This window comes from Trachypithecus francoisi, unplaced genomic scaffold, assembly GCF_009764315.1.
Source record: "Trachypithecus francoisi isolate TF-2019V2 unplaced genomic scaffold, Tfra_2.0 Lachesis_group15, whole genome shotgun sequence".
Classification (NCBI taxonomy): Eukaryota; Metazoa; Chordata; class Mammalia; order Primates; family Cercopithecidae; genus Trachypithecus; species Trachypithecus francoisi.
Window position 1 is genome coordinate 72,919,729 of NW_022681460.1, and position 19,390 is coordinate 72,939,118.

The 19,390-nt window shown below is 38.8% G+C and overlaps 1 protein-coding gene and 1 pseudogene across 2 annotated transcripts in view; both read right to left on the minus strand.

The window, feature by feature from the left end:
- Positions 1–54: 54 nt before the first annotated feature.
- Positions 55–1,250, minus strand: LOC117097342 (annotated as a pseudogene). The gene has a single exon (XR_004442927.1). The product of XR_004442927.1 is annotated as a voltage-dependent anion-selective channel protein 1-like (transcript).
- A 467-nt stretch (positions 1,251–1,717) lies between these two features.
- PEX3 (peroxisomal biogenesis factor 3) overlaps positions 1,718–19,390 on the minus strand; it is a 46,339-nt gene continuing 28,666 nt past the window's right edge. Inside the window, exons 10-12 of the mRNA XM_033235210.1 lie at positions 13,089–13,211; positions 6,741–6,837; positions 1,718–2,594 (exon numbers count right to left, since the gene is read on the minus strand). Of these exons, the coding sequence (XP_033091101.1) occupies positions 2,511–2,594; positions 6,741–6,837; positions 13,089–13,211 (304 nt within the window). The 3' untranslated portion in view covers positions 1,718–2,510. The remainder of the gene's footprint in view (positions 2,595–6,740; positions 6,838–13,088; positions 13,212–19,390) is intronic.

The following is a 19,390-nucleotide window of genomic DNA, read 5'->3' on the forward strand; positions in this document are numbered from 1 at the left end:
ACGAGCCTCTCATCAATTATGGTTAGGAAACCAGGTTCAATTCTCAGGAAATCCCAATTTCATTCATTTACTCAATATGAATGTACAAGGTGCCTATATATTATCAGCTTCCACTTGCAGCCATTTCTAGATAAAAAAGAAACCTGGCATCTCTACAGGGGCCACCAAGTTCCCCAAATCTACCACTGAAAGGACCTTTTTGGAACTGGGTTTCTTCTGTACCTCTGAAAGGGTAACATCTTAAAGCTGAATCATCTTTAACCTGGAGGTCCAACATGACATTTAGCAATACTTGCAACCCATACATTAAAATATACACTAAATTCTGAAGGCAGCTATGCTGCAAAATGATTTAAACAATTCTACAGCATTCATTTATGCCTGAAATTCCAGTCCTAGACCAAGTTGTGGCCACCAGCATAGATGTTCTTGCCACCCAGGGGAGCTGACAGTGTCAGTTTGATACCTGGCTTTAGGCTTTGAGTGTATCCTAAACCTATCAGGCTGGAGTTGTTCACTTTAGTGGAGAAGTGGGCTTTAGGGTCGATCTGATACTTGGCTGCTATTCCGAAGTGAGTGTTACTGTTTCCTGCTGTCCCAGAGAAACTGACAGCAGTCTCCAACTTCTTGCTCACCTTCTGGTAATTGGACCTGCCAAACTGTCCTGTCATTCACATTAGTGTGAAGCTAGAATTCAGTATTGTGGCCAACCGCAAAGTTGCTCTGGGTCACTCAGGACTTTGTGGTCTCAAAATTCACCTGGTAGCCGTCCAGCCAACCCTCATAACCCAGCACTTAGAGCGCCTCGGACTGAAGGCCCAGCAACGTCCAAATCCACGTCGCAGCCCAGGTTAATGTCCTCCCGCTTGCATCCTGTCTTGATTTTAGCATTTTCCCCCCAGTGTTAGGGGAGAAGGATGAATGGAGGGTCAGCTTCAGTCCACATGTTAACTGATCTCCCATAGTAATCTCGGTGCCTAGAGTGTTGTCAGTGTTCCATTTCCTTGTAAATGTCAGGCCATATTCGCTCTATCTGTACGTGGTTTCCAGACTGCCTGTCACTTTGGTGGTCTAAGTGTTGGCTGAGCCTGAGCTTGTAAATTCCAATCCATTCTCAGATTTTGTTTTCAAATCAGATTTTATTAAGCCAAATCCATATCCCTTGGTGAAGACATGCTTGGCAGATTTGCCAAGATTAGCATATGTGAGTGGCACAGCCATCTTCTGCTCAGAGACAATGCCAGTGGGCTCAGAGGTCTATGTTGAGGGCTATGGCTCTGCTACCTGTTTTTAAAAACATTCTAGACACAAACTCCCTAGCAGTCAGCTCCAGGCCTAGCTGGCCTTAGAAGAGACGTCATTCATTTATTTTCTACCTTCTACTGTTCAGCTACATGTTATGTTGGAGGAACATAAAACAATGTTACTGAAAATATATGTCAACATACTAATGATACATAATGATTTACTTTTGCCCTAATTACCCTTCTAAATGAAGAATTACAGATGTATTACTAGAGACAATGAATTATTTCTTTTCCAGAAAGTAAAGCTATTTGCTTTTTACTAAATGAACAAGTTAACAACAACAAAAAAGCACCAAGTACACGACCAATTAAAATGAAACTTAAACTAGCATGCTCTCTCTTCCGAAATAGTAACAAAAATGCTATGGGATAAGTAAATTAATAGCTGAAAAATATTAACTCAACAAAACAATATTTTACTAAAATAGTTTATTGCAGTAAGATTTTCACTGTATTCAAAATCAATACAAAGTAAGTTTTTAAAATTATATAAGTACATACAAAGGATTAAAACTATGTAATTAGGTGAGTAAACAGCATCAACACAATTTTAGCCTCTAAATCAATATGTAACTTTCTTAGGCTTGCTAATAAAACCTTAAAAAATATAGTGAAGAAATAGCAAAGGAAAAATAGTTCATCATAGTTGTTGAAATTTACTACTTCCATAAGAATAAAAAAGTCCTCCATCAAGGTATATTTGAGACAAATAATTTATTATTTGGAAGGGTAGCTGGAGAAAAGTCAGATTCACTTCTGTTTACAGCAGTCTAGGTAACATTATAATTAAATAGCATATTTTCCCAAACTTCACACATTCCTAGACCTACATCTCCAACAGATTTTTTCCTTAGTATTAATATGGCAAAGTACACTGAATTTCATATTCATATATGTATATAAAATATCTACATTGATTTTTAGTCAGTTTGGAACGAATGTCCATATGTAACAAATCATTAACAATTCTGATATTTGCACATGTGTACATATATGTGCCCACAAAAACTGGTCTGTTGATGAATCTAAAAAAATATATTAAGATGCCAAATAAATTGATTTCATTATGAAATGAAGACTTTTATTAAGAATATATTTTATCAGACATTTTGATAACAAACTGTTACTCTAAGTATAGGTGATTTACCCAGTGTATTTCAAAAAGTAAATGAATCCCCACTGTAGATTTTCTTGAAGGAAAAATTATTTCTCCAGTTGCTGAGGGGTACTAAAAGCTTCATACACATTAGCAGCAAAGTCTTTCACTTGCTCCATTGTCAACAGATCCTAGCAAAGATGATAATGTAACATTATAGTTTGCAAAAAGTATACAAAATTTGAATTAATTTCTGCAATTAAGCGATGAATTCAGTTCTAAGTTTTGTGGTAAAGGCCAAGAGGCAAACCATTTAAGAAAATGAGTAGTTTTTCTTGTAATAAATTCTAGAAGATAGTTATTATTTAGGTTCTTATATGAGGGATGATGGTATCATAAGCGTTCAAGTGTGACTTTGAGGGACAAAAACCCCAAATAGTCTTCAAATGAATTTTTGTGTATGTCAAGTGCTAGATAACTATCTGTTGAATAAATAACTATAGGAGTAAAGTTACTTTTGCTGGAAGCTGACATAACATGGTTAAGGGCATATTACTTTCTAGAACATCTAACATACAGTATGAATATAGGTAGCAAGTGCATATTTTACATATACACACATACATGAACCACATACACACTATAGTGTAAGGGTTCTTAACACCCCAAGGGATTTGCGAATGTAAAGATAAGAAAAAACTACATCTTCATTTTTATTAACTTCTAACCAAAATCTGGTATCTCTTTCAATTATGAATGTAGGCAACAAACTGTGATGATATTAGCAGGTTGTATGACTTTGTCTTCAATAGAAATCACAGGCATTTTCATGTCATATGACAGTTGTGGAAATTATCAGAACTCTCATTATATCTTGGTATTTAATGCATGAATAAAGAAGCAATACTGCTATATCATAAACTTAATTTTAAAAGAAATTTTGAAAACTATATATAATTGGTTTCTTTAATTATGTATTTTACTGTATGCACTTACACATATTGTTCTGAGAAGGGGTCCATAGGCTTCACCAGCCTGTGAAAGGGTCCATGACAGAAAAGGTTGAGAGCCTCTGAAATGTGAAGGAAACCTGGCCCTAGTGATCTCTGTTTCTTAAGTATCGGAAAATCCAAGTGAGGTTCAGACATGTCCTAATCTCAATCAATTCATGGTTAAATTATCTCATCAGAGAATTTGATGTTATTTAGTTTCAAGTATTCAGTCTAGGTGTTCAATGAAACAGGTTTAGATCAATGTTTCTTAAACCAGAATTTACAGACATGCTTTCAGGGGCCCAAGAATTTGAGGGGAAATTTTGTGTTTCGATTTCTATGAAAATGTAAAGAAAACTCAAGCACGCTCTTGATTATTAAGAAGATAAGGCCGGGTGCGGTGGCTCAAGCCTGTAATCCCAGCACTTTGGGAGGCCGAGACGGGCGGATCACGAGGTCAGGAGATCGAGACCATCCTGGCTAACACGGTGAAACCTCATCTCTACTAAAAAATGCAAAAAAATAGCCGGGCGACGTGGCGGGTGCCTGTAGTCCCAGCTACTCGGGAGGCTGAGGCAGGAGAATGGGGTAAACCCAGGAGGCGGAGCTTGCAGTGAGCTGAGATCCGGCCACCGCACTCCAGCCTGGGCGGCAAAGTGAGACTCCGTCTCAAAAAAAAAAAAAAAAAAAGATAAAACACATAACCTACTATTGTTCCTGATTCCTGATTTTAGGGCATGTTTATATTTATGCTCTTATTGGCTTTAAGTAACATTACTTTAACTGTCTTGTGCTAATGAGAAAAGAACAGAGGCAGAAAATCTTTCAAATGAAGGCCAAATCATGTAAAACACATGATACAAATGAAGCTTTCAGAATAGTTACAGTAGATAAAAAAAAAAAATAATAATAGTAAGTCAGCTTTAGAAAATGCAGGCTGAATGCTCAACAGCATGAACAGTAGCAGACAGGTCCACATTCACTTTGGCACAACAAATTATTAACAGTAGCCATCAGCCATATTATAGAACAATCTGCTTGTTTTTCATAATTTAGATTATACTTGATAATAAAAGTGCTTTGGTTTAGAGTTATGAAAAAACTCTAATCTTAAGGATCTTATCGAGTTTTTAATTTATACACTAAAAATGATTTAAACACTGGAGGACTGTGGTATATCTGGGTACACTGTATGTGAGGTATATGGACAAGTCTGAGAAACACTACCATTGTAGTGCAAAAGCAGCCATAAACAACACATAAACCAATGGGCATGCTGTCACCCAACAAAACTTACAAAAGCTGGTGCTTGGCTGGATTTGGCTCATAGGTCATAGTTAGCTTATATCAGCTTTATAATAAAGACTTCAATCTGTTCAAATACTGTATCCTGATGCACCTTCCAGGATGTTTTCAGTAGTCTGAGATAAAAATTATGTATCACAGGGTTGGTTCACATTATAAAAGCTCTTTCCTCACATTAATCTGAAAGCAATCTGAAATAATTTATCTCCTGCTTATGTTATCTGAAAGCTATTTGAAAATAATTTGAAAAAATACCTCTCTCGATTGTTTTCTGATTCTCCCTACCTTTACCAACTACCATCCTAGTATCTTCTACCATAGGGGTCAGCAAAGTACAGCCTGTGGGCCAAATCCACTGCTGCCTGTTTTTGTATATAAAGTTTTGTTGAAACAGCCACACTCTTTTGTTCATGTATGTTTCTGACTGCTTTCACACTGCTAGAGCAGATATGAATAGTTTCTGTAGAGAATGTATGTTGCATAAAGTATGTACTATCTGGCCCTGTACAGTTTGCCAATCCCTGTTCTACAGCATTCCCGCAATAGGCTCTCCTACACACCATTGTAGTTGAAGTAATAGCAGTAATTTGAAAGGATTAATTTTATGTAAATTAACATTCTAATCAAGGCAAAGAAAGGCTTTACAAAAAGATAAGTGGAAATAGTAGAGCATACGTTAAGAAGACCACTTGGTATTTTAATTCATAAATTATAGTCTAAAAAACTAAATTATAATTGTTATAGCCTTGTCAATCAATGGTCTAGTATATACATTTAATATACATCCAGTTACACTAAAAAACTTTACTAAACATTAGTATCAATGGTGTTTTTACTATACTGAAACATTTGTTTTTATTATCAATTATATCAATTTTAATTAAAGTGCACTGCATAAAATTTAAGCATTAAGGCTGATGATGCTTTATGCTTGGTTGTCATTTCCACTCATCTGTCAAAATGAACAGCCTACTGGCCAAGTCAGGGACTTCTACAGAAGAGGACAAAAGGTAAGGTTTAAATGCCCCAATTTATGACCTTTTTTTTCTCATATTGATATAGATGTGAAGCTTAAAATTCAGTAAAATGAGATCAGTCTTATTCACTATTTCTTCTGCAATATGAGTGTCCAGCTCTTATGGGTGAGAAAGAGAACAGAAGACTGAAGAGTCCACTGCAGGAAAATGTGCATGTGAAGGACAGGCTGATGACACCACAGTGAAAGGAGGAAACAAACTCTTAGTCTCAGTGCTCTCCACATTCTCAAGAGTAAAAAGTCTACAGAGAGGATACTACATTATCTGAGACAAGTTACACTAAGACAACATCAGCTTTATTCTTAGGCCACAGGGTCTCTTCTCATTGTACATTACTGAAGCAGTTTGCAATTGGTATTGCAAACAATTTTTTAACTTATAACACAGTTTTCAAGTTTGCACATGACTTAGAAATTCAGTTATTTTGTTTATAATATCTGTCTGACTCAATGAATTACTGAATTACTCAATGCATTCCAAATGGAAATGAAGAAAGAAGATGGAGTTACAGGTTGTCTGATGAAACATTTAAATGACCCACTGTTTATGGAACTTTTAGTGAGCATATTATTGATGCACTATTAACAGTTACATTTTATTAATCACTAAAATGACTGACTTCTCCAAAAATTTTTTTAGTTTTCCTCAAAATGTGTAGAATGGGATCCTTGATCTGCCTCAAGGCTCAATCTTCTTATTAGCACAACTTAATGCAAAACATTCATGCTATATAAATTCAACTGACCACTATAATACACCTGATCTAAAATGTAGTCCCACAGTGTTGGACGACAACACGGAGAAAGATACTCCAAACTTACACATTTGCTATGATCCATTATTACTCTCATGGGACACTCTACCACACTCTACATGTAGTTCCAAGTTCTGTGTTTTTTTGAAAAAAACATCTCAGCAGAGAATTTAAGTTTATCTTAGACACACATGACCACTACCATGAATACAATTTGCTTTTAATAACACTCCCAAGCTTTCTCCTTACCTGAACAAAATGACTAGGCGTTTCACTGCAAACTGAATGGATCTGTCCGTTTACTATTGGAATTATCTTAGCTAAAGGCAGGCTGACACTGGAAAGACTGAAAAATCATCACAGTTATGATTATTTTCTGAAATGACCTCATAGGACTTTAACATCTTAATTATAAAAGTAATACATAGCCATTGAAGAATATTTTTGGAAATCTATTAAAAAGGAAAAAAACCCCACAATTCTATCGCTTAGAAATAACAACTCTAATTGACATCACGACCAATTTCTTCTGGCTTTTTTTTACACGTCTTTGTTTTGTTGTGTCTACCAAAAACGTCTAACCTCCTAAGCATACTGTTTTTGCATTTTTATTGTTATGAGTATTTTCCATCTTATTAAAAGTTCTAAAGTGTTTGATTGTTTTTTAATGACTATACAGTAATCTGTCCTCTAGCTGTGACAATTTATATCATGAGCTCCCTAGAGTTGGGCATTTCAGTTTTTGCCTACATTTTCTTAATCTAAATAACTTTTTGTATAAACATGAAATCACTGGGTCAAAGGGTATGACTGTATCTGCTCCATTATGCCTTCTTTCAACATCCAACATTATCCTTTTCTTTAATCTTTCTACATCTGATAGGTGAAAATGATATCTTATAGGTTAAATATGCATTTCTGTTAATTACTAACAATGTTGCGTATTTCCCCCTTACTCCAGTGAACCACACCATTATCTATCAGGCTCTAGAAGCAGAAAATATGGGCATTATCCCTGGCACTTCTTTCTCTTGTCTATATCCAATCAGATATTCTAAAGATTTCTCAAAAGAAATCTTTTAATGATCTTAAAATCTTTTGAAAATCCTTTTCACTTCTTTCTCTTGCCTATATCCAAATAAAGAAGTGCCAAGAATTCTTCCCATTGCCAAACAGATTCCAAGCTGAGCATTATCTCTTGCCCGGACTACAGCAACAACTTTTTAACTTGTTAGAGCACAACATTTGTTGGATGCATAAATGAATACATGTATGTATCACTGTAGGTATGTGATATAATGACTTAAACAACAAGACTCATTTTTGTGTTGGGCTTGTATATTTAGTCTTATTAAATATGATATCTCATACATTTCAACCTAGGGCTGCACTAGAAATTTCCTGTTAAATATCATGCAAGTGCCGAAGCTAGGGTGTACAACCAGTGTGCTATGCTGAGATTTGAGGCAATGCTTAAAAAAGAATAAAGGATGTGGGAAGATTTATGTATTCCTGAGGGAAGCAGGCATTATTTTTTTCATGGTACCTTTGTAGCATTTCTCAAAATCTATCATGATTTTGATTACTTGATTGCTCTGTCTCCCCCTCACTATCATGGAAGCTCCATGAGGTTACATACCAGGTCTATCTTATGCACTGTATTGTCCCAACACATAGTAAAGGGTCTTGTGTACAGCAGACATCCAATACATACTTGTTGAATTGACTAGTAAGTCTTCACTCATCCACTGCTGTGTCTTGCCCCAATCCCTGTTTCCCCAATTCCTTCTCCACAAACAGTCAAAGAAATCATATAACGTAAATTCCATTACATCACTTTCCTGCTCAAAACTCTCCAGCGGCCTTCCAGTGTTCTCAGATGACAGCCATATCTGTATGTGCTATGTTTTCCAGCTTTGTCTGACACCACTCTTTTTCTAGTTCTATGTGTTCAGCTACCACGCCAGCCTCTTTACAGGTCTTAAAGCATACTTAGGTGGCTTCAAAATCGTTGCCGTGTGGCTTCTGCCCACAATGTCAACTGCCCCACTGCTGTCTAGGGTCATATTTAATCGCTTCCAATCTTAGTTCTCAGTTCAAATTATTTCCTCAGGAAAACTGCTTGACTGTCCACTTTTGTTTAAAATTTTCTATTATATATTCAGTGTTCTTCTCCTTTATAACACTTCTCATAGTTTATACGATTATATTTACTATTTCCCCAACTAGACTGTAAGATCCATGGGAACAGAAACTTAATACTGTGCCTGATTCATAGCATGTGTTCAATACATCTTAGATTAACAAATTGGCCATTTCCATCTGCTCTTTTGTGAATTATCTGTGCCTTTGATGCACATTTTCTAAGAAAGAAAATTTGTCTTTCCTTAGGTGTTTGCTCCCTTAATTGATGTGCAAAGGTTCTGTATATAACGTCATTACACTCATGTATTTTATATATATATATGTGTATATATATACACACAGAGAGAGCAAACATTTCCTCCTATATATTATTTGCATTTAATATTGATTAAAAGCTTATAAAAGCTTGTTTGATCTATAAGTTTTAAAAATTACACAGTCAAACCTATCCTTATTTTATATAAAGTTCTTTAGTTTCATTCTGAGAAATACCTTCTCCGTCTTGAGGTCACATAAAGATTCACCTGTTTTCGATCAGTTCATTTGATTTTACTTAGTATAAAGGTTTAAACCTCCTGAATTTTATTAGTCATTATAAAATGACTAATTGTTATTTGTGTTACCAACGTATATTTTGCCCACAATCATTACTAACATCCTACATATTTTAGGGCTACTTCTGGATTTTATATTCTATTTCACTGACTTACCTATTATTTTATGAGTAACATTAATAATTATACCTTATATTATATATTATACAGGAAAAGCATATTAATTGCTCTTCTTTTCCAGTAATTGCTTAAACATTCTCACTCCATTATTCCTCCAGATTACCTTTATTATCACTTGGCAGGTTTAAGATGAAAAAAATCAACCATCCTCTAATCTCCAATAGAATTTTGATAATATTTTGATTATATTTATAGATTAATTTTGGAAGGCTAATTTTATACTTTTTAGTTGATTCTCTTGGGTTTCTAAGTATAAAGTCTGTCACCTTCATGTAACAATAGCATTTTCTTCTCCCTTTTCAAAGTTGATATCATTTTTAAAGATAGCATGAGTTTAACTTAGAAAACCAACAGTCAACTAACAGTTTATTAAAATGGTAAGAACACTCAGTAAATTGTCTACTTTCCTTCTTTTTTCACTATCCAACAGTGAAAGTTACCTATTTTCAAGATACAAGTATAGAAAAAAATCAGTTGTTTTCCTTAATTGGATCTCAACATTGGTCTTCTCCTAGCCTTACTCCATTAGATAGAATAATAGAATGATGCTGAATAATCTGTCAATAGTGACCATCTTTATACTGTTTTTGAACTTAATGGAAATCATTCTAGTTTTACTATTAAGTATATTAGCTTTTGATTTCAAATACTCTTTTTTATTTTTTACTTTTAAGAGACAGGGTCTTGTTCTGTCACTCAGACTGGAGTACAGTGGCAAGATCATAGCTCACTGTGGCCTTGAACTCCGGGGCTCAAGCAATCCTCTTGATGGTTTTTAAAATTTTTGTAGAGACAGGGGTCTCGCTATGTTCCACAGGCTGGTCTTGAACTCCTAGCCTCAAGCAATCTTCCTGCCTTGGCCTCCAAAAGCATCGGGATTACAGATGTGAGCTATCACACCTGACTCAAATATTATTTTATTACATAAAAATGTATTTTTTATTTCTAGTAAGAGGTTTTATTCATAATAAATGTTGTTTTATTGAATGTCTTTTCAGCAACACTGAAGATAATGTTTTTTATCTTATTAGCTTATTAATGTTATGGATTACCAAAATAGCTTTTCTAGTTTTAACCCTCCTTACATTCTTAAACCCTAATTAATCAGAGTGTTGGAGAATAATTAAAAATTTGGAGAAAAATTAAAAATCTATCTCAGATAGACATTATTGAACACCTGACTTTACCACTTGACCTGAAGTTATTTAATTTTTCTGTGTCTTAGTCTCCTCACCTGGAAAATGAAGAATACTAGCATGTATTTCCTAGGATTATTGTAAGAATTCAATGAGATACATTCTGAAAAATACCTATCATCAAACTAGCGCATGGAAAAAGTATTAGCTGCCATTATTATTGTAATATACCTCTGGATTTCATTTGCACTTTTGGCTTTTAAATATCCATTATATTATATGCATATGTAATACATATAATACATATATGTTGCATATTTTTATATACATACATATAAAAACATCAAAGCTTTTATTAGTTTACTTCATTTTTCAGTTAATTCTCTTCAGAGGTCTGGCTTATTATCATAATACACATAAATAATGTACTTTGTGTCTTTGCCAATAATTAAACACCTTACTTCTGTCTTTTTTTTTGGCGGGGGGTTCTTCCAGGCTGAAGTGCAGCAGCACCATCACGACTCATTGCAGCCTTGACTTCCCGGGCTCAGGTGATTCTCCCACTTCAGCCTTCCAATTAGCTGGGACCACAGGCATGTGCCACACGCCCAGCTAATTTTTATATTTTTTGTAGAGATAGGGTCTCTCCCTATGTTTCCCAGGATGGTCTTGAACTCCTGGGCTAGTGAAACCCGCCCATCTCAGCCTCCCAAGGTGCTGGGATTACAGGCCTTAGCCATTTGTTGTTTCTTTACTTACTATGATGGCTAGACTTTCACAACATATTAAACAATGATGGCAATAGGCTTGATGGAAATGTTTCTAGCGTTCAATCATGGAGCATGAAGTTGATTATTGAAATGAAATAGAAAAACTTATATAGAAAATATCTACTGAGTGCCTTGTATGAGTAAAGAAATAAGAAATGGCACAAGATAGTCTTTGACTTTTGAGAGGAGGCTTAAAATGTAATTGAGGAATAAAACTCCAATTCAAGGTAGCACATGTAGGTTGTATATGAAAGTGTAGATAATGAATTCTATAGTTCAGAAAACAAACACTATCATGGCTGATGTGGTTGTAGTATAATTTTTACAATTCTTCAGTGTACAAAATCACGTATGTGCTTATGTTAAAATAACTATTATAATTATGTATCACCACTTGCAAAATAACGAATATCTTGCTATATACAGGTTATAGTGAAATTTTATTAATTGGAGCACCTTGATTTATACAGTATATAGGACTGCTCTTGAGCCGACATTTATTTTTGTATAACTTAAACATTTTTTTAAGACTTTAGATTGATATTTAAATTACTTCAGAAAACAAACTTTATGTCGGTAAGCATTCCAAATGCTTACTGTCAACGTCAAATTAATCTTTTCTGTACAATAAAGAAGGGTCTCAGAGAATCGGGTAAATAACTTCTGGCCCATGCATTTAAGAATTAAATTGGAGGCCGGGCGCGGTGGCTCAAGCCTGTAATCCCAGCACTTTGGGAGGCCGAGACGGGCGGATCACGAGGTCAGGAGATCGAGACCATCCTGGCTAACACGGTGAAACCCCGTCTCTACTAAAAAAATACAAAAATCTAGCCGGGCGAGGTGGCGGGCGCCTGTAGTCCCAGCTACTCCGGAGGCTGAGGCAGGAGAATGGCGTAAATCCGGGAGGCGGAGCTTGCAGTGAGCTGAGATCCGGCCACTGCACTCCAGCCTGGGTGACAGAGCGAGACTCCGTCTCAAAAAAAAAAAAAAAAAAAAAAAAAAAAGAATTAAATTGGATATTGCACATACATATTGCCTATCAATTACTGTGTCCCCAATTAAAAAAAAAAAAATTTAAAGCTACTTCAAAGGATGTGTCTCAAATTTTAATGAATGAGTTTACAGTCAGTCAACACTAATTTAGTACCCGTTATATTCTGAGTTTGATATAAAAAATGGCAAAATAGAAATCCTTAAAGAGTGTAAATTCTAATATGAGACCAAAGATACTTGTGTTGGGATAATAAAGATAAAAAAACCGTAAGATACCTTCTGGCATACAGAAGTCCATGATTTAGTAATAGTTATGATTAAAATCACTAACAATTGCACTAACTAAATGTTCCTAATTCTATAATAAGGACTGGAATGAATATATTTAAGTATTTGTAGAACTATAGGAGCTAATTCATCAAATGAGAATCTACACCAACAATGCCCGGTTATTATAAGGACCAAAGTATTGAATTATGCAGACCAAAATGGCCTGCAGTAATGGAATAACATTAGAGAATGCATTAAAATTAAAATACATTGTGAGTTTTGTATTCTAAAGAGTTAAAAAAAAACAATAATTGGAATTCAACTTATAGAAAGGTAATTTCACAACTTAAGTACTTCAATATAGTGGCAAAGTTTTTGGAAGACTGTAAGTTTTAATACTGAAACCAAGAAGGAGCTTCTGCTTTTAATTTGTTAAAAAATGAGGCACTCGAATTTACTAGGTTTGTTGTTATCTGGAACAAAAAGACAGGCAAAGCACCATTTTTTTTAGAGCATTCATTAGTATAACATTTTTATACATCATCTTACCTATTCATAGAGTTACCATGTTGCAGGTCCTGTTCAGTAGGTCGAAAGAACTCAGCCATATTGTCTAGAAGTCTACTAAAACCTCGGTTTAAACAGGTATTCAAAACTGTACTAAAATCTGGGCTATACAAAATAGAAGTACAAGTTACTTTTTAGATTCTGAATGGAAGAAGAAAACAAATTCAATAATAATGTGGTTACCTTTGAAAGCCACCAACGTTTTTAGTCATAATCTAATACTGTAAAAATATATCAAGAAGTCAACCTTTAAAAAGTATTTAAAAATGAGCTTATTTAGCACAACATAATGAGAATATTCATCCACTTCCTTTTTTTATACTAGTCAGCACTTTGTACAATGAATTTTTTAAAAAATATCAATACTAGTACTACTAATTTTGAGGGAACTCTTAAATTTCCTTATAGTCATAGATTGGTTGGCTTCACATCCTCTAGCATGGTATTTCAGTGAGAGAGAAAATATTATTATCATGTACAGATGAGGAACTGATACTTGAGGGAAGATGAAACTTGACTAAAGGCATGTGATAAGTAAATTGGGGAGCTTGAATATGAGACCAGGGCTTTTTGATTTTAATTATATGCTCTTAGTTCCTCATAAAACTCTTTAATATAAAGAATAATATATAAAGATGCTATGAAAGCTAGAAAATATCTAGTTACGTTCAAGTTTCTTGACTAGAGTGTGCATGTGTATGTGTGTATCTTTCTATCTTTTTTCCTTAGTCATCTCTCTTTTTAAAAGCATTTTAACGGCTTTATTGAAGTAGGACTTACAGGGCATAAAATTTACCCATTTTAAATGCACAAGTCAATGATTTTTAGTAAATTTGCATAATTGTGCAACTATCGTTACAATTCAATTTTCGAACATTTTTGTCACCCATTAGGGCCATTTCCAGCCAATCCTCATCTCACTCTTAACTCCAGGTAACCATTAATCTACTTTTGGTCTATACAGTTTTCTGGACATTTCATAGAAACAGTCATACACATGTGGTCTTTCGCGCCTGGCTTCTTTCACTTAGCATAATGTTTTGAAGGTTCTTCTATACTGTAGCATGTATCAATGGCTTGTTCCCCTTTTTGCTACATAGGGTTCCACTGTATGAATACATCACATTTTATACTTTCGTCAGTTAACAGAAATACGAATTGTTTCTAATTTTTGGCTATTGTGAGTAATGGTGTTATGAAATTTCTTAACACGTTTTTGTCTAGAGATGTTTTCATTCTTTTGGGTGGATACCTAGGAGTGGAATTGCTGGGATGCATGGTAATTTGGGCTGAACTTTGTTCTTTTAAAGGTAATATGGTAAGGTTCCAAGAAGAAAAATGATTAAGGGGATGGAAGCTGAAGAAATGGAAACTGAAGAAAAGATCATCATAGTACCTACCTCCTAGGGTTACTGTAAGGTTTAAGTGAGTTAAGATAGGTAAAGCAGTATAGAACAGAGCTTGCTGCTGAGGAGTAGAAAAATACTGAATATCAGAGGTCAGAAAAGTCAGGAAACACCCCTTAATGCTAGAACAACAAGGTTATCTGGATAGTCCCTAGCAGGGCAAACGGCCGTTTGTGGTTTGGTCAAAGGGCGGGAACCAATGAACAACTGACTAATGTTTAACTTTAAATGTCAGCCAATTGTAAACCTACAACTGTAAAAATCCCCAGTGACTCTGTAACTTGCTGTAACTTGTTTGTGTCTGACTATAAAAGATGGCTGAGCACTGAGCTCAGGGTCTCTCCCTAGGATCTGATGCCTGGCCGGAGAGATCCGAGTTCGAACTCGAAATAAAGCGATCCCTGCTGCTTGGCTTTGTCCCTGGACTCTGGTGGTTGCTTTTGGGTCATCGCGGGTCTCGGCATTACATCTTGGGGGCTCGTCCGGGATTACCCCTAAGCCCACCAGACCCCAGGCCAACGGGTCATCGCAAAAGTGAGTAAGCCGGCTCTGTTTATATGTTGTCTGTCTGCCTCTGAATAATCCCGCGGGGTCTGTATATGAGACTGATCTAGTCCTGGCGGATGCGCTATAGGACAGTCAGTGGAGGCTGGTGGGAGACGTCCTCCGGTACTCATCTGGGGCTCTGTATTCTGTGGCCCATCTGCTTCTGGTCGGGTCCTAAGCCCGAGAAGACGCGCTAGCGATCAATATATCTTGGTTGTTGGAAGTTATCTGTTGCACGCCCCTTACTAATTTACCTTGATTTACAGGAGCTTCGGAGCCAGTCCTGTACCAGGCACTAATATCCCTCACCACCCATCGTCTATCAACAGGACTTCCTCGGAATGGGCAACTCCCAGACCACACCACTTTCTCTCCTTGTCAATAATTTTAAAGATGTGAGAGCAAGGGGACATGATCTCAGTATAGAACTTAAAAAGGGAAAATTAATAACCCTCTGCCGCTCTGAGTGGCCCACCTTCGGCGTAGGCTGGCCAGCCGAGGGAACTTTTTGCCTCCCCATTATTCTCCAGGTAAAATCAAGGGTTTTCCTGCCAGGTCGGTCGGGACACCCAGATCAGATCCCCTACATTTTGGTCTGGCAAGATCTGGTGGAAAATCTGCCCCCGTGGCTAGCTCCCTTTCTGCTGACTTCTGAACCCTGTAAAACCCTAGTCGCGCAACCAACTGGGACCACCAAAAGACCAAAAACTCCAACTGCCCCCTTGCCCCTTGTATTGCCTGACAGCCAGGACCCCGTATCCTTGGAACCCCCACCTTATCATCCCCCTCCTGGACCCCAGGCCCAAGCCCAACCAGCCGCACTCCCAGGAAGCCATGAGGGCCGAGAAGCGGCAGCGGCGCCAGGGGAAACTGAAAGTGACCATGGCTCAGGAGGGCCGGCGGGACGAACGCGCGGGCGTGTCCAGCGTGAGGCAACTCCGCGACTTCCTGATTCCACTGTAGCACTCCCCTTAAGGGAAATAGGACCCCCCGATGACACAGGCAACCCTAGACTCCAGTATTGGCCATTCTCTACCAGTGACCTGTACAACTGGAAAACTCAGAATGCCCGGTTCTCTGATAACCCCAAGGATTTAACAGCCCTTCTAGACAGTGTCATGTTCACTCATCAGCCCACCTGGGATGACTGCCAACAGCTCCTCCGCATTCTGTTCACAACGGAGGAACGGGAGAGAATCCAGGTAGAGGCTAGAAAGTTGGTTCCTGGAGATGACGGTCAACCGACTGCAAACCCCGACCTCATTAATGCAGCATTTCCCTTGACCAGGCCAACGTGGGACTACAATACAGCAGAAGGTAGGGGAAAGCTACTCGTTTATCACCAGACTCTAATGGCGGGTCTCCGGGCTGCAGCTCGCAAGCCCACTAATTTGGCTAAGGTATATTCTGTTTTACAGGGAAAGACAGAAAGCCCCGCTGTTTATCTAGAAAGACTAATGGAAGCCTTTAGACAGTATACGCCTATAGATCCAGAGGCACCTGAAAATCAGGCAGCAGTCGTTATGTCCTTTGTCAACCAGGCGGCCCCAGATATTAAAGAAAAGCTACAAAAATTAGAAGATTTGGAGGGAAAACAGGTCCAGGACCTCCTTTGCATAGCACAGAGAGTTTACAACAACAGAGATGCTCCAGAGGAAAGACAAATTAGGGCCACTGAGAAAATGACCAAAGTCCTGGTGGCGGTCATCCAAAAAGAACAACCACCGCCAGGAAGCACCCAATCCACGCGTGCCCCTAGGTGCAATCTGAGTAAAGACCAATGTGCATACTGTAAAGAAACTGGTCACTGGATAAAAGACTGCCCCAAAAAGAAACAGTGCCAGCCAGGCCAAGGACAATGGCAGCCCAAATCTATGCCAATACTAGTTACCCAAGATACAGACTAGGGGAGACGGGGTTCGGATCCCCTCCCCGAACCTAGGGTAACTTTACAAGTGGAGGGGTCCCCGGTCAAGTTCCTGGTCGATAACGGGGCACAACATTCGGTCTTAGTCAAGCCCTATGGAAAGTTATCTTCCAACTCCTCCTGGGTTCAAGGGACCACAGGAACCAAGAAATATCCATGGACAACCCAGAGAGCAGTAAACTTGGGAACCGGGAAGGTGTCCCATAGCGTCCTGGTCATCCCTGACAGCCCTTGTCCCCTGTTGGGGAGAGATCTGTTGACAAAAATGGGGGCACAAATCCATTTTCAACCAGAAGGGCCCAAAGTGACTGACTCTCAAAACAGGCCACTATCTGTTCTTACCGCAACTCTAGAGGATGAGTACCGGCTTCACCAGGAGTTAACGCCTCCTAACCAAAATATAGACTCCTGGCTCCAGAACTTCCCGGAGGCTTGGGCAGAAACAGGAGGGCTAGGGCTAGCAAAGCACCGTCCCGCCATTTTTGTTGAGCTTAAGCCTGGGATGGACCCTGTTCACGTGCGCCAATACCCAATGGCCCTGGAAGCCAAAGAGGGAATTATACCACACATCCGCCGACTCCTAGATCATGGAGTCCTACGCCCCTGCCACTCACCATGGAACACTCCGCTGCTACCAATACAAAAACCCAACAGTAAAGAAAATAGGCCGGTACAAGACTTAAGAGAAGTCAATAAAAGGGTAATGGACATACACCGGACGGTGCCAAATCCATACACCCTCCTGAATACCTTGAGTCCTGAAAATCAATGGTATACTGTTCTAGACCTAAAAGATGCTTTTTTTAGCCTGCCTTTAGCCTCTAAAAGCCAGGAAATTTTTGCCTTTGAGTGGACAGACTCTGAGAGAGGCATAAGTGGCCAACTGACGTGGACCAGACTGCCACAAGGATTCAAAAACTCCCCAACTCTGTTTGATGAAGCCCTCCACGAAGACTTGGGTGAGTACTGACGTCAACACCCCAGTATAACTCTCTTGCAGTATGTTGATCTCTTAATAGTGGCAACGTCCCCAGAGGCCTGCATCCAAGGAACCAAAGACCTCCTGAAAACCTTGGGAAACCTGGGTTATCGAGCCTCAGCTAAAAAGGCCCAGATCTGCAGGCCAGAGGTAACCTACTTGGGGTATCTACTTAGAGGGGGACAGCGCTGGCTAACAAATGCTCGAAAAGAAACTGTCCTACAGATCCCCAGACTGCAGTCAACACGACAGGTAAGAGAGTTCCTGGGATCTGCAGGGTTCTGCAGACTCTGGATACCTGGCTTTGCTGAACTGGCAAAACCCCTCTATCAGGCTACCAAAGAGCAGCAGCCCTTCAATTGGACTGAAGAGGCTGAGCAAGCTTTCCAGCAAATCAAAACTGCTCTGCTCTCGGCCCCCACGCTGGTTCTTCCGGATGTCTCTAAGCCTTTCCACTTATACGTGGACGAAAGCCGGGGCATAGCGAAAGCAGTATTAACTCAAAATTTAGGTCCCTAGTGCAGACCGGTTGCATACCTCTCAAAGAGACTGGACCCGGTAGCTGCAGGATGGCCTCCTTGCCTCCGGATGATTGCTGCAATGGCCCTGATGGTCAAAGACGCTAACAAACTGGCCATGGGCCAAGAATTACAAGTCACCACCCCTCATGCTGTCGAAGGCATCCTCCGACAACCCCCTGACCGATGGCTCAGCAATGCTCGGCTTACCCATTATCAAGGGCTGTTGCTAAACCCCCTCAGAATAACATTTAAGCCCCGACAACCCTAAACCCAGCATCATTGCTGCCAGACCCAGACTTAAGTAAGCTGCTCCACAACTGCGCTGAAATACTAGCCCAGGTACATGGAGTCAGAGAAGACCTCCAGGACCGACCGCTACCAGATGCAGACCTCACCTGGTTCACTGACGGAAGCAGCTTCGTTCACCAAGGACAGAGGTATGCGGAGGCGGCGGTAACCTCAGAGACTGAGATAGTTTGGGCTGAGCCTTTACCTCCAGGAACATCGGCTCAAAAAGCTGAGTTAATAGCCTTGGCACAAGCCCTGAAACTAGGCAAAGACCGTAAACTGACAGTATATACTGACAGCCGGTATGCATTTGCCACTGCCCACATACATGGGGCTATATACAGAGAGAGGGGGCTTCTCACAGCTGAAGGAAAAGACATTAAAAATAAAGAAGAAATCTTAAATCTTCTGGCTGCCCTTTGGGAACCCAAAAAGCTGGCTATCGTCCACTGTCCGGGACATCAAAAAGCCACTAACCCAGTCACTCGAGGAAACAACCTGGCTGATCAGACTGCAAAAGACGTGGCTAAAACCACTCCTCAGCTGCTGGCCCTCCAGCTGCCTGATCCCCAGCCCAGAGAATTGCCCTTTCACCCAGAATACTCAGAAGAAGACCT